At 41.4% G+C, this 14,040-nt stretch overlaps 1 protein-coding gene across 1 annotated transcript; it reads right to left on the bottom strand.

Moving 5' to 3' along the window:
* Window positions 1-2,330: 2,330 nt before the first annotated feature.
* LOC136952109 (transmembrane protein 255B) lies at window positions 2,331-13,713 on the bottom strand. The gene is made up of 9 exons (XM_067246795.1): window positions 13,593-13,713; window positions 13,021-13,160; window positions 12,579-12,641; window positions 12,189-12,278; window positions 6,119-6,199; window positions 5,888-5,973; window positions 5,616-5,775; window positions 4,418-4,513; window positions 2,331-3,078 (listed from the first exon to the last, which is right to left on the bottom strand). Exons 1-9 carry the CDS (start codon window positions 13,657-13,659, stop codon window positions 2,935-2,937), a joined length of 927 nt encoding a protein of 308 aa, XP_067102896.1. The 5' UTR covers window positions 13,660-13,713; the 3' UTR covers window positions 2,331-2,934.
* Between the last annotated feature and the right edge of the window lie 327 nt (window positions 13,714-14,040).

The raw sequence follows: 14,040 nt of genomic DNA, 5'->3' as shown, positions 1-14,040 counted from the left end.
TGGACACCAAACACGGAGATAAATATGCCAAATTTAGCCTCCAAGAAAAACAGCAGATTGTCCAAGAATCAAAAGACAGCAATCGCTGCAGAATATCACAAAAGCTACAGCTAAAAACGATGTTTTACAACGTAAAACACACGTAGTTACAACTGGCCCTTTGAGGGCAACCATAATACTGATGTGGCCCTTGGTGAAAATGAGTTTGACACCCCTGAGAATGTCCTTAAGAGACCTGATCCCAGACAGCTGAGTCTCTCCCCCTAACCAGACAGTCAACTGGGGAGAGGTATGTGTGTGCGTGTGTGTGTGTGTGCGTGTGTGTGTGCGTGAGGGGGGCTTGGGGGGTAGTGAGCGGGTCCTGTTTCTATGGGTGCTTCCAGGTTGGAGTTGAGCCTGACATAGACAAGGTTATGTAGTAGAATATGATATCTTATAATTATGTCTATGTTCAAAAGCAACAATGTCTGCCTTGTATTTTGTATCAAGGCAGATATTTGACAAAATCTCTTTCTGAACGAATGACACATTTGCACTATTACAATGACAACAGTTGTGTCATAGACAAGGTAAACTTTTATTGGAAATAAAAGGTCTGTGGTGCTGTTGGTGTCACCCTTAATAAAATGAATGGTGTGATCGTTTGTTGGAGCCTGAGTGGTTGGCGTTGCAACCCAGTGACAGTTTTGGAGCTGACATACATATTTCAATGTATAAAAATGAATAGAAGAAATTCCAAAAAGCACATCCCGGTAAATAGAGTAAACCAAACGCTTTCTTTTCACATTAGAAATGAGATTTATGGCTGTTACTCTCACAAGCCTCATATCAATCTGTCCATCCTCCTGTCCTACGAAACCATAATGAGATTTTTGAACTCTGGCCTCCCAGAAAAAGCATCTCCCGAGGTGAGGAGAGAGAAGGTACAGGAAACTACGCAACAAAAGAAGAAGATGAAGAAAGAAGAAACCCTAATTGATCATGTGATGACATGCAAACGCCTGCAGGGAGGCCGCACCAGCACACACGTGCTCGAGTTTCCACTAATAACATTCCTTCTGTTTTTCTCCCATCTTGTTGTAATTCCTCCAAGGCCAGCCAGGAGGAATGATCAGCCAGGCAACTGTGGCCCAAGTCCAAGTGCTCCAAAGGACATGGGTAAGAGAGCGATCTGTTCTGTATGTTTTTGAGCGTTTTCAATTGGGGTTCTTTACAGAGGAAATCCATGTGAGCATGTGTAGAACATGTAAACTCCACACAGAAAGGCCTGGGAGATGGTCCAGCCAGAGCACCACACTGTGCAAACTCTGGACATTCTTGCAGTGAGGCACCTCTTCCCCAAATTTAATGCTGATACACACACGTCACAGGATGTATTATCCTTTATATTACAGATAAAGATGCAATATAAATGCTAAAGATATATAATGTAAATGCTCCGCCCCCGTCTTCCGCAGGCTGATATATAAGGATTGAGATGCCTGTTGACCTCTGTGGGTTATGAAAATGCTGTTGTGTACCTTTACTAACAGTAACTTAGTTTCCTTACACTTATAAGTTCTAGAACCATACCACAGTGAGTGGTTTCAGCATGGAGTATTATTGCCATGTATTGTTTCAACAAATGCAAGACAGAATGGTTTAGAGCCACAAATCCCTGTTGTAATGAGAGAATAGCAACTAAACATAAATATCATAGACAAAACCCTTAATTCCCTCAGTTTAAACTTTCACAATTGCATAAACTAGACTTTACTTTTACTTTACTTTTCATCATGTGTGACCCCATGCAGGGGCTTAGCCACATGGTGGCCAGGGGGGGCCACGGCCACCATTGGTCAGGGAAATAATGTCCTGGCTACGCCCCTGACCCCACGGGAGTGTAGTGGCAAAAAAGAACACTACTTCTGTTACTAATTGTTTTTGTCTAAATTTGTAAGCAAATTAGATTTTATATAGGTCATTTGATTACATTGGGTTTATAGTCACACAGCATCCTAACTCATGTGCGTCTGTCCACATTCCTGTCTCGGAGTATTGTTGGGTTCATGATGGAACACACACATTACCATTGCAAACCACATCTACAGAGGGAAGAGAGAGTCCACCAAACAATTTTTGGTTTTATAAAGCGTGTCCTGTCTGACCAGAGATCTTTTTCCCTCAGTGCCCTTCTCTCAAATCTAGAAGGTTCCGAGAGAGAGAGAACCGAGTTCGCCAAGCTTAACGAAATCACTGACCCACATTAAATTATTCTTGGTAGATCTAGATACTGTCGCCATAAAGACCACTGCTAAAAAGGGGAAAGAAGAAGGAAGGTTGGATCAAACAGCACCTACGTTTTTATTATGCAACCTTATAGTCACAATGTAGTATACAAGGTATATATTGTATATGTAAACCTACAGTATACATTTCACAAAGGTTTTTATGAGTTTTAACAGTTGTTGTCTTAGTGAGTCTTAACGGTTGTGTTATGCATTCAAAACATGATAGACAACTCAATCCAAATGAGATATTTACATTTCATGTACATTTGACACCATATCTAACAAACGTCACCTTTTCTTCGAATTAAGGGTTACTGATTATTGGGATACATTACAATTTTGTGCAGTACATTTTTCCATAGATTTGTCTCCTTGTGTTGCGAATGCTTCTCTTCACATGGTCTGTCACATCATGTTTGTCGTGTTTACTGTTCCTAGAAACAAATATTATACAGATTTGTTGGTTGAGGAGGATGATGTTGGTGTGGTGATGTGTTAGATAGTGATGTGTCATGTGATGGGTGATGGTGGTATTTTGGGGTTGCGATGAGTGGAAGTGGTTATGTATCAGTGTGATGATTCGTCGGGGTGGTGATGTGGTGGGGTGATGATACTGCAGGTGATATGTCCGGTGGAGATGGGTAGTGGTGACCAGCAGTGGACATTAGACGGAGAATCCTTGGGACTTGAAGGGCAGAAGATTATAGAGGGGTGCAAAGGGAGGGGGGTTTGGATCTGGAGCGGAGGTTTCTAGGGAGTCAGTCTGGCTGCCAGAGAGAATGCCTGGTGAGAAATACGGGGACTGTCTCTGATGAAACAGGAAAGAAAAGATCAGTCAGGAGGAGGATTGCAGTCATTCCGTTTTCTCTCATGCACAGTGTAGTGAAATAGACCAGACACCATCAAATGCTTAGATCATCCCATTAGATAGGAGCAGTAAAACAAACAGCCATGTCAATACATTCCAAATATGGGTGGTTGGTTTTTCAGGATATACTTCTGGTTCTGCTAGCAGTAGGATCACTGGAGATCTATGTTGTTGTGGCTGCTCTTAAATGAGGGTCTACCAAGAGAGAAAAGTCTGGCTCCTTGAGGACACAGACATCAAATCCACATCTCACACCTCTACAGTTTACACGAGCAATACAACCTCAGTACACAACATCACAACAACTACTACTGAAGAATGTTGATCTTGGAGGGCAAACATGAGATGGACCATATTTTTTGTTTTACATGGAAATGATAAGTGTATTTATTGCATTTTTATCATGCTGCACCGCTAATGTGTTTGTTTTCCTTGGTGCTGGGTCGGTAAGTGTTGTAAGTTCCAACACTAACAACAATGGGGTGTTTAACAAACAGATAAACGAGTCAGGAGGGAGCTGGAATCTCAATGGGCAGCGCTCCTTGCAGGGAACATCAGGACAGGGTGTAAAGGCACAGCCCAGCCAGAGCAGTGAACCTCAGGACAGAGTGTAAAGGCACAGGCACAGCCAGAGAGGGTTATGTCAGGATAGCTTCTCACGTCTAGAGGGTCCTCCACCCTACACAACTGGTTGGTACATTTCTTGGGATGGGGGTGGGAACAGGAGGGCATAGTAGGTGGTGGGTTCGGATTTAGGGAGATTAGGATGAGTGGGTATAAGACCTGTGTTTTCTCCCAGTGGGGTTAAGGGGTACACGGCGTCTGGGTTGGTAGAGTTAGGGTTAGGGGTTTCCAGGGGCGGTTCTACACGGGGGCCTACAGGGACCAGTGCCCCTGTAAAAATGTCCCTGGCCCCCCCTGTGGCCCCCCTGAGCTGACTGAATAAATAAATAAAAATTACACGTTTTTCTTCTTCTAGTAGTCATCATGAAACGAGGAAGGGACATTGCAGCATTTTTTGCCCCAGTAAATAAAAAAGTTAGAGAAACATATCAAAGTATTGAGAGAGCTGAGGAGCTGGAAGAGGGAGAGCCGTTTGTATGATTTTAATGTAAAGCAAAATGAAAGTATTTAATGTTTAAATATCATTTGTTTCCGTTTTTTAATGTGCCGCTCTGATTAAACACTGCCCCCCCCCCCCCCCCCCTTGGCCCCCCCAGTAAAATTTGTGTCTAGAACCGCCACTGGGGGTTTCAGGGTTCAGGTGTGCGTGACTGACCTGGTTCCCAGCATGTGTGTTGGACTCTATCAGCAGGGGGGCTGTGGGAGAGGACACATCTCCCCCTTCCGAGGACAACTGCGAGGTGAAGCTCTTCTATATAGCAGACACACACACACCAATACCTAGATCAGGTTACACCAGCCCCGCCGACCGTGCGTGTGCGTGTGGACTTGTTTAGCTATTCTTGTGGGGACCAGAAGTCCCCTTAAAACAAAAGAAATGTGTGGTGTGTACGTGGGTGTGAGTGAGGGTAGGAATGGAAAGAGGGTCATTCTGGGAAACTATCACTCATGCTTTTTTTACGGGACTCCATGCCATAAATATCCCCCCTTCTCCCACGCTGAAGGGACTATAATGCAATCTGAGTTAGTTAACTTGTTTCTGCTCAGACATTAGACATGTGATGAAAGCTATCTCTATTCCTTACTGTGGTATTTTACATTTGGATGTGAAAGAAGGCTTCCCTTTGTGTAAAATACTGGATAGCAATAAAACATGGTAGTGACATTCCGATGCATTAGAGTTACCTAGATTCAGAGCACCACACAGCTACATCTTGAGAACACATGTCTTTGGAAAAGCTGCTGGAAATGTAATCTACATTTCATGTTCTTCTGCTCTCTGACCTAACTGCTTAGTCTGCAATTGTACAGATCTTCCGAGAAGAAGGCAGATATGTGAATCTACAGAACAGAACTAATGCAAAGTGAGACAGAATGCAACGTGATCCCTTCTGTTCTCCTGACCGATTACATAGTGTGTGTACAAGTGTGTCTGTGTGTGTGTGTCTGTGTGTGTCTGTGTGTGTCTGTGTGTGTCGGTGTGTGTACATGTGTGTCTGTGTACATGTGTGTCAGGGTGTGCGTACAACTGTGTTTCTGTGTGTGTACACGTGTGTCTGTGTGTATGTACAAGTGTGTCTCTGGGTGTGTACAAGTGTGTCTCTGGGTGTGTACATGTGTGTCTGTGTGTGTGTACATGTGTGTCTCTGTGTGTGCACATGTGTGTCTGTGTGTGTGCAAATGTGTGTCTGTGTGTGTGTACATGTGTGTCTGTGTGTGTGCACATGTGTGTCTGTGTGTGTGCACGTGCGTATGTGTGTGTGTACATGTGTGTCTGTGTGTGTGTACATGTGTGTCTGTGTGTGTGTACATGTGTGTCTGTGTGTGTGCACGTGCGTATGTGTGTGTCTCACCAGGTCTTTAACGCTGCCCAGCACAGCTGTGGTGAGGATGCCCATGAAGAAGGCCACTAGGTTAAGGCTGGTCATGAGCCAGATCATCAAGTACAATGACATCACATCCTGGCAGCTCTGCACACCCACAAACTCATAGTAGTTGTTCATGTATCCTCCACTGCAGAACAGGATGACAGAATGCAAACACAGGTGAATGCTTGTGCGTCTATCTTGATATACAATAACCAATGAGGAGTCATGAAAAGAGAGAGTTGAGGGCTCAAGCTCACTTGGCACAGTCGTAGAGGTCACAGCAGTAGCAGGTCCCGCTGCGTACATTCATGGTACAGGACTCTACTAGTCCGCGGCAGGGCACCTGCCACAGGAAGAAGCCAGTCACAGCTACTCAGCGTAAACTTCAGGCACCATTTAGTCTTACTTGAAACTATTGACCCATGATATCCATACATAGGTGGCTCTTCATCCTAAGTTTAAATGATGACCTTAACATCTGTACGTACAGCGGCGTAATAGTTTTCATAGATGTAGCTGCTTCCGCTGGTGTAGAATTGACATCTGCCAGCCTTCAGGGGGCGCACATCCTGGGAGGGGAAAGAAAGGGTTCTTTTCATTTTGGCAATGTCTACTCCTGTAAAACATAACAATGATGTTAGTTTGACAACATAATACATGGAGTCTGATCCTGCAGCTGCCTATAAAAATGCCTTTAGTATTAGACGTTGCCAGCTGCAGGCATGTCACTCCTGTGAGCTGAAGCATAAGAAAGGAATCAAACATGGCCTAACTGTTCAACGTATAGAAACTTATCCCTTGCACATTTCCGATCCAGTTCTTTAGTAACAGATAAATGATCTGCATCAACAATGAAGTCGATGACAAATATTAAACTCTCTCATAACGCTTTTAACTCCAGACAAGGCTCCAATTGTAGCCAGGATGGAAAACACACTGTTGTTTTAATTGCATTGTAAAACACAACAAACAAGCAAGCTATGTATGCTTTTCTTAACCCTTTGATAGACAAGCTATGCTTACACCTTCTAATGCACAACATGGATCAAAAATGACCCGCATTCATTTCCTATAACATTTCATGTGTAAGGTTGGGTGTCATCCTGCCCCCACCTCTCATTGCTAAAATCTGGAGTTTTTGGGCGGACTCTTAACTTGATGGCTCTCACACCCCATTGATTTGGTCTGATTGGTTGTTCTTGTGTATTTAAGGAATGGTGAAGCATTGTTCTGTGGATCTCCTGAGACCTTCTCCTCAGCTCTGGCTTGTACTCATTCTCCTTGCTCACCTCTTGCTTTCTATCTCTGGTTTACAATAATCATGGTAGCGTAGGTGAAAGTTAACTTTCATTTTGTAACATGTTTGCCTTGCAATTGATTTCATTCATTTGCAATGTTATTAAATGCGTATTTCATTTTAACCTTACTTTGACCATTCTTGCTCTGATTTAACCCATAGACTCAAATAACTATAATTAGGGTTCCTCCGGTAGGAGGGAACCCTATTGTTATTGGTGGTATTATTATGGTAGTCCTATGGGAGTCAATGGCAGCCCATAGACCAGAACTGTAAAAAGTTGTGAAATTTGGCATGTTGAAACTGCAGCACATAAGTAACTACCATACCAAACATGGGTCACTTTAGAAAGAAGGTGGCGCTACAGGCCACACCCCAATTTGACCATTTTCAAAGTGATGCCATTTGCTTCCCATTTGTCCCAAAATTCTGAAATTTTGTATGTATGCCTTATTGCTAACAAAAAAGCCTCAAGAACCTATAACGGCCACCATATTGGATTTTTCTGTACAATAAAGATTAAGGAAACACGTTTTTTCGCTACTCCTCCAATTCTGGTCCGATCCTCCCCAGAATTGTCACACATCATCCTCAGAGCAACCTTCACTCAATTATTCAACAGATTTTTGATTTTTGAAATCGTGTGTCCGGTACAGCCAATCAAAATCTGCAACAAAGCAACGAAACAGGACGTTTGGTCAAATCTCAGCAAATCTTTGAGATATCAACACCAAAGTTGGTATATCGGTGGAAGACCGTACAACATGTTACCATGTGCAAAGGCAACTTCATACCTCCAAAAATGATTGATATAAAGCAAATCGAATTTATCGCTAACACTAAAATATTTCTTTACACATCCGACGGTCAAAAGCGATAGTCTGATTCAATCACAAGTTCATATGAATACTCTTGAGAATATTTTGTACACAAATATGAAAAAAAAGTTGAATGTAAGATGAAAAGTAGATTTATTGTGAATATTTCAAATATGCATTCTTGGCTAATTGCTAGCTTTTTCCCCAAATCCTCTCTCCCTCTGCTCCTCAGCGCGCGTGCTCCAAATTCTCACACACACAAGGGGCCAGAGCCCTTGACGCACGTGCGAGCTTGGGGAGACGCACACACAACATGTCAGGACATTGTGGGCTGACCAAGCCCCCACCTTCACTCCTTGATCTAGTAGCCATTCTGTAGCTAGTTTGGCCACAGCTAATTCTACTGTTAAAATAAACAGAAGGTCTTCTTCTTCAGAACCATAAAGTTGAATCAACCAAACACAGCTTGGTCATTTTATCGTCCTCTTTGGTACAATTAAACTAAGGACTAGACTTTTAAGTAAGCATGACCAAAGCAATTTGGTGAGGGACGGTTCTTCCATAAACATTTGCTGACAGAGAATTTCAGACAATAACTTAAATATACTCTTGCATTAACAGTAGAGTCAAAAAATAGAAGTCTGCCACTGGGCCTAATGAAAAGGCTCTTGTCTTGATTTGCAATGCAGCTAGGGGAGGTTCTAGACCATTGGGGTGCCAAGCTGGGGCCAGTTGTACTGTTAGAAAGGCCAGTTACATTAAACATTATTGTTGTCATATAGTTTTCTTCCCAGCATTGCAGGCACTGACAGGCAAAAGCAGTGATCAAATGTTTCATAGGAGTGGTGAAAAAGAGAAGCAGAACAGTGCAACACCATCCCACTACCATTATCCATTATTCACTCTCATCTGTGTTGTATATCTGTAACTGCTATAGTATGGGCCTACATGAAAGTTTCAAAGTCAAAGTGTAGTAGTGCAGAATAGAGGAACTGGGAAATGGGTGCTGATGTGGAAAGCCCCCAAAAACTGCAGAATGGAAGAAGAAATTCTATTTTAGATTCAATTGTATCAAGGACCAATTGGAGAAGAGGCCAAAGGACATTCACAATTGTAGTAGGCCATTGATGTTTTAAGTTCAGGGGTGTAATTTATTGGATAACAAGCCCCCACCGCCCACTTCATTTTCATTTCATTTATTTATTTAGCAGACGCTCTTATCCAGAACGACTTACAGTAAGTACAGGGACATTCCCCCGAGGCAAGTAGGATGAAGTGCCTTGCCCAAGGACACAACGTCAGTTGGCATGACCGGGAATCGAACTAGGAACCTTAGGATTACTAGCCCGACTCCCTCACCGCTCAGCCACCTGACTCCCTACTTCAGACACAATTGATGACAGAGAGGTGCTGACATTAAGTTAAACATAGTCATGCGTTAAGAGTAGAGTAAAAAATAGAGACTAAATGTGTAAATGGATGTTAAAACTCAGTGCTCTGAGTTGGTGCATGTCAGTTTAGGAAAAGGTACCCTTTTAAACCTCTAGGTTTAATTCTCTCTTTTATACATTTATAGTTGGATTTGACATTTAACAGACATTAAATCATTTAGCAAGTTGTTTGACTCAACAACCATAACAGAGTACATGTTAAAAAGCTGCAGTCAAATTTGGCGAAATTGCTAGCTTGGATGTTATCTTTACATATAGATGGGGTCTTATGATTACAAACAATGAGGATGCGCATGCAGCTTCAAGGCAGAACAATGCGTACCATTTCACCTTTACTGTATGTTCCCACCACTCCCCCTTTCTGAATAAAGTTTGATTGATCTGATTTGTTGATATCTGTTGCTATGAAAACCATTTTAGCCAAGCTAACTAACATTGTTTATAGCTAGCTGACATTACCATTCAATCACAAACAAAACATGAATATAAATACCTTGCTAACATGGTCGTCACGTTTAATCAAAAGCTTGTAGTGAGATCACATGCATGACCCCCGAGACAAGCTTTCATGTTAATAATACTGTTGGTCACCCTGATTGTGCATGTTGTGTAGTTTAATGGGATCAGAGAGTCTGACCATGATAAAGTATTGTCAAGCTGCAGTACCATCACAAGGTACACTTGCAAACAGCTGGACATTAGCTCTATCTTGGTCAAGTTCCCGGCATGACTCTTGTCAGTTGTGTTTGACTGAGACTCTAGAGAGAGTTCAATTCAGGGAGAGTTTCTGTAGCCATGGTTTTATAACTGGTTTCGGGGAATTTTGAAAACAGTGTCACTGTGTATGGTATGTTTTTTGGGCTACTTCTAATCATCATGCGGCCGCCGCATTTATGCCTTTGCGTGACCTGCGCTGGGAAAGAGGGAAACAGCATGGATGGGGAAAGTGTGTGGGCAGAGCCAGCAGTAGTAGTACATAACCTACATACACATCCTTTAGTGAAGTGTATCCTCACTTTCATAAAGTTATTGTTGTAATCAAAGCTTTTAAAGAATGGATCTCTGCATGATGTGCCTGACCAGAGCACAGGTGGCCTCACAGAACAAAGTTGCTTCAAAGTTTACACTTTCAAAAGGGTGGCATTTTGACCCCATCAGGCCAAGATGTCTGAAAGTTGGTATGCATGCCTTATTGCCAATGGGGAACAAAAAAGTCTTTAGAACGTGATGTCGGCAGCATGTATATTTCTCTACAGTGACAATTTGTGAAGAATTTCAAAAAATTACTTAAAATCAGCCATTGATCCAATTGTCTTGAAATGTCATTCCAAATTTGTAATGGTTTGCAATGTTGAGGAGCAACCCACCATTGCTGCCTGCAGCTATATTTCTATTTGTATTTGCATTATTTGGTTCATGTTAATACACTGTTCAGTTTCCCATCTTCCTTTAAACCATAGGGGAATTAGTTTTGGTTGTTTGGACAATATTTAACCCCCCACACATGTATGGCTCAGTGTTTATTTGCTATATCTTTTTAGATCGATTTATTTCATTATTTAAAATTCTAATTATTCATTAAGTATCTTGTTTTTGATTACCTCAAATCATAATTTTATTTTTTGTGTTTCTTACATTCTGAGCAAAAATGTTTTTGTGTTACTACATCAAGTTTACAGACATGGGTCAAAAATGATCCATATGTATTCACTATGGAAACATCTTTCCATCACCTCTGTAATATACTTTTGTAGCTGTGATTTGGCCTTCATGCGCCTCTTATGTGGCATGACAAGGTCCTTGCCTAGCTCCTTGATGAACTGCCACTTGGTCACACCACCCATGTAATGAAGGTGTTGGTGTAGAAGTTACTGTACTCATTGAGGGTGGCAACATCCAGCACATTGTGCCAGACACCTCTGTGTTCTCCACTTACATGAGTAGGTGCAAACTATCTGAAACATTGTGTCCACTCCTGCTTTTCTTTTGTTACAGTGCTGGATCACAATATTGTTCTCATCCACTGCTTTGCCATCATGCATGGTCAGAAGGACAACAGCCTTTCCCTTCTTCAGCACATAGCTCACCATGGTCATGTTGCCATTGACCATGGAAAAATTCGGAACTTGGCATCTCCCTTGATTTGGTTTCTTGTCACAAAGCCCTGTTCCTCTTGTCATCAAAAGTCAAGCTGGTGATATCATCATATCTCTATAGCCTCATGGTGGCTTTATACATTGGATTTTACAATTGGATCCAAAAACGCTCCCGCAAGACAACCTCTAAGCTCTTGTCCTTGCCTGCAAGGAGGGACAAACTGAAAGAGGCCATGAATTCCTGTTTGTCAATGCTTCTCCAATCTTTCCTTTTGCTGCTGCAGCTCTTCATCTCTAAGTTGTTGCATTTCAGAACCTCCTCAATGATGTTGTCACTGATGAACATCTCCCAGCCTAAAAGCAGCCGGTTTGAGTTGTGAAATGTGTGGCATATGAATGGTTATCCACAGTAAATATGTTCCAAATTACAAAAATTAACAAATATCAAAAGTTCCTATCAAACTCCATAGGAATACATATGAGTCATTTTTGACCCATGTCTGTAAACTGAATATAGTGACACAAAAACAATGGTTGTTTATAAAGTAAGAAAAGAAAAAGAAGTATTTGTGGCGATCAAAAACAAGATATTTAATGAATACTTGGAAAATTAATAATAAATAATAATTATCAAATAAATTGATTTTAAAAGACATGGCAAAGAAACACTCAGCCATACATGAAATATCATAGGAAATGAATGTGGGTCATTTTAGACCCGTGTTGTGCATTAGAGGAGTAGTGATACAAAAAATATTTTTATTCAAAAAGTAAGAAAGAAAATATGAAAATAAGGACTTGTGATGACTAAAAACAAGTTAATCGAGGAATACCTGGAATACTGAATGATTAAATACTTTTTTTGCGCAGAAGGCACCATGCCTCTGCCAACTCACCATGTTGAAGACGATGAAGACACCATCCACCACCAGGCAGAGGAAAGAGGTCATGACCCCGAGGCTGAGAAAAACAATGGCTGCCACAATCTGCAGGAGAGACAAACATGTTTCTGATAGAGGGTTTCCAGGTCATGCAAAATCAAGTTTGAGACAATGAGCAAGTGGGATCAAGAGGATCAGATAACCATGAAGATAGAGAGAGAGAGAGAGAGAGAGAGAGAGAGAGAGAGAGAGAGAGAGAGAGAGAGAGAGAGAGAGAGAGAGAGAGAGAGAGAGGAGAGAGAGAGAGAGAGAGAGAGAGAGAGAGAGAGAGAGAGAGAGAGAGAGACTGTTGGGAGAGGAGGGGAAATTAGGAGGTAAGGAATGAGACAAAAAAGGAGAATATACCAGCTGCTTGCGGTTTTCCTCAAGACAGAGTCCAAGAACACCCAAGAAGGATCCAAAAGCCAACTGCATAAAACAGCATACAGTCTCAGAACATGATAAACACAAAACTTTCACAAACACAATTTCTGGCGCATTCTATAGTAAACCTTTAAAATTGTAAATTACAATTGTAATATTGTTTCTTAGTAACTGTCATAAAATTATTTCATTTTCGTCACCTGCCAAGCCCTATGTTTAAAAATAATCTTAAACAAGATCGACACAACATTATAACGTACTTTGAGGCTAACCACATCACATGTAATTATTATTTTACAAGAAAGTGAAATTCAAAGTGGAGTTAAAGTTTCCATCTTGCTCTGTTTCTTTCATGGTCCGTATATACAGTCCTGGCTGTTTACAGGCACATAGGCAGCTAAATTATGAAGATGCAGACGCTCACAATGACTCCGGAGGAGTAACCGATGATGCTCAAACTTTCTGTGCGTGTGGTTGTGTAGATCCCGAGGACAACCAGGAGGAGAGAGAGACAGAGCATGCCCAGTACCAGCAAGAGACATCTTCTTCTCCTCATCATCGTCTCTGTCATTCAAAACACAGACACTATGTAAATGCATACAGCTTATTATACTTATTGTATGACCTAATTATAAATGAATATAATTTAGGTTGAAACAAGCCCAAACTACGATTTCTATTTAATTTAATAATCGTAGTCACAATTACAGTATAATGCTGCTAATTGTCATCCAACCGCGAGAAAACCTAGTTACTTGTCAAGCAAATTCATTAAAATAAGATCAAATTCTCCAATATTTTTGTTTCTAACATAAAGAGTTTGCCGTTCAGTATAATGGACATACATCAAACTGTTTCGGTTGACAACATTGTATTGAAATAGCTTTCGTATTTGAAATAGCTTTCAAACATTATGATCAAACAATAGTATAGCCTACTTTACAGTAGCCTATACTAAAAAAATTGTGATGTCATCACCCCATCAGTTAAAACTACCTTTTTGAATGCGCATGGAAGCAGTTTTGTCCCGGTCTGCAACGTCCGCAATGATCCTAGTTTTCATGTTCTCTTCAATTCAAATCCAGTCAATCGCAACACCACGAATTATCTCAACTCCTCTGTCGTTTGAAGTCAATAATTCAACAGGTCAGCGCCCGTTGAGAATCTTATGTAGTGTTTTGTGCGATTGGCTGCAATCTTCACAGGAGGCAGGCGTGTCCCTTTAAGTTGTTTAGCTGTCAAGTTGCATGATACGTTTGCTCCAAGAACATGATCCTAGTTTTTATCTGAGTCTAAGACATACACTCCCTATTTTTTGCTTTTTAGTGGCAGTCAGGATCAGCATCTAAAAGACACCACATTAATATGCAATAGTAGCCTATTCCAAACAAATGTGTTTAGGCTATTTCTGACATATTTAACATTGTGTCTGTGTCGATATCTG

Source organism: Osmerus mordax, chromosome 11 (assembly GCF_038355195.1).
Source record: "Osmerus mordax isolate fOsmMor3 chromosome 11, fOsmMor3.pri, whole genome shotgun sequence".
Taxonomy (NCBI): Eukaryota; Metazoa; Chordata; class Actinopteri; order Osmeriformes; family Osmeridae; genus Osmerus; species Osmerus mordax.
The sequence above is the reverse complement of the archived record's forward strand: the minus strand, read 5'-3'. Positions and strand labels throughout refer to the sequence as shown.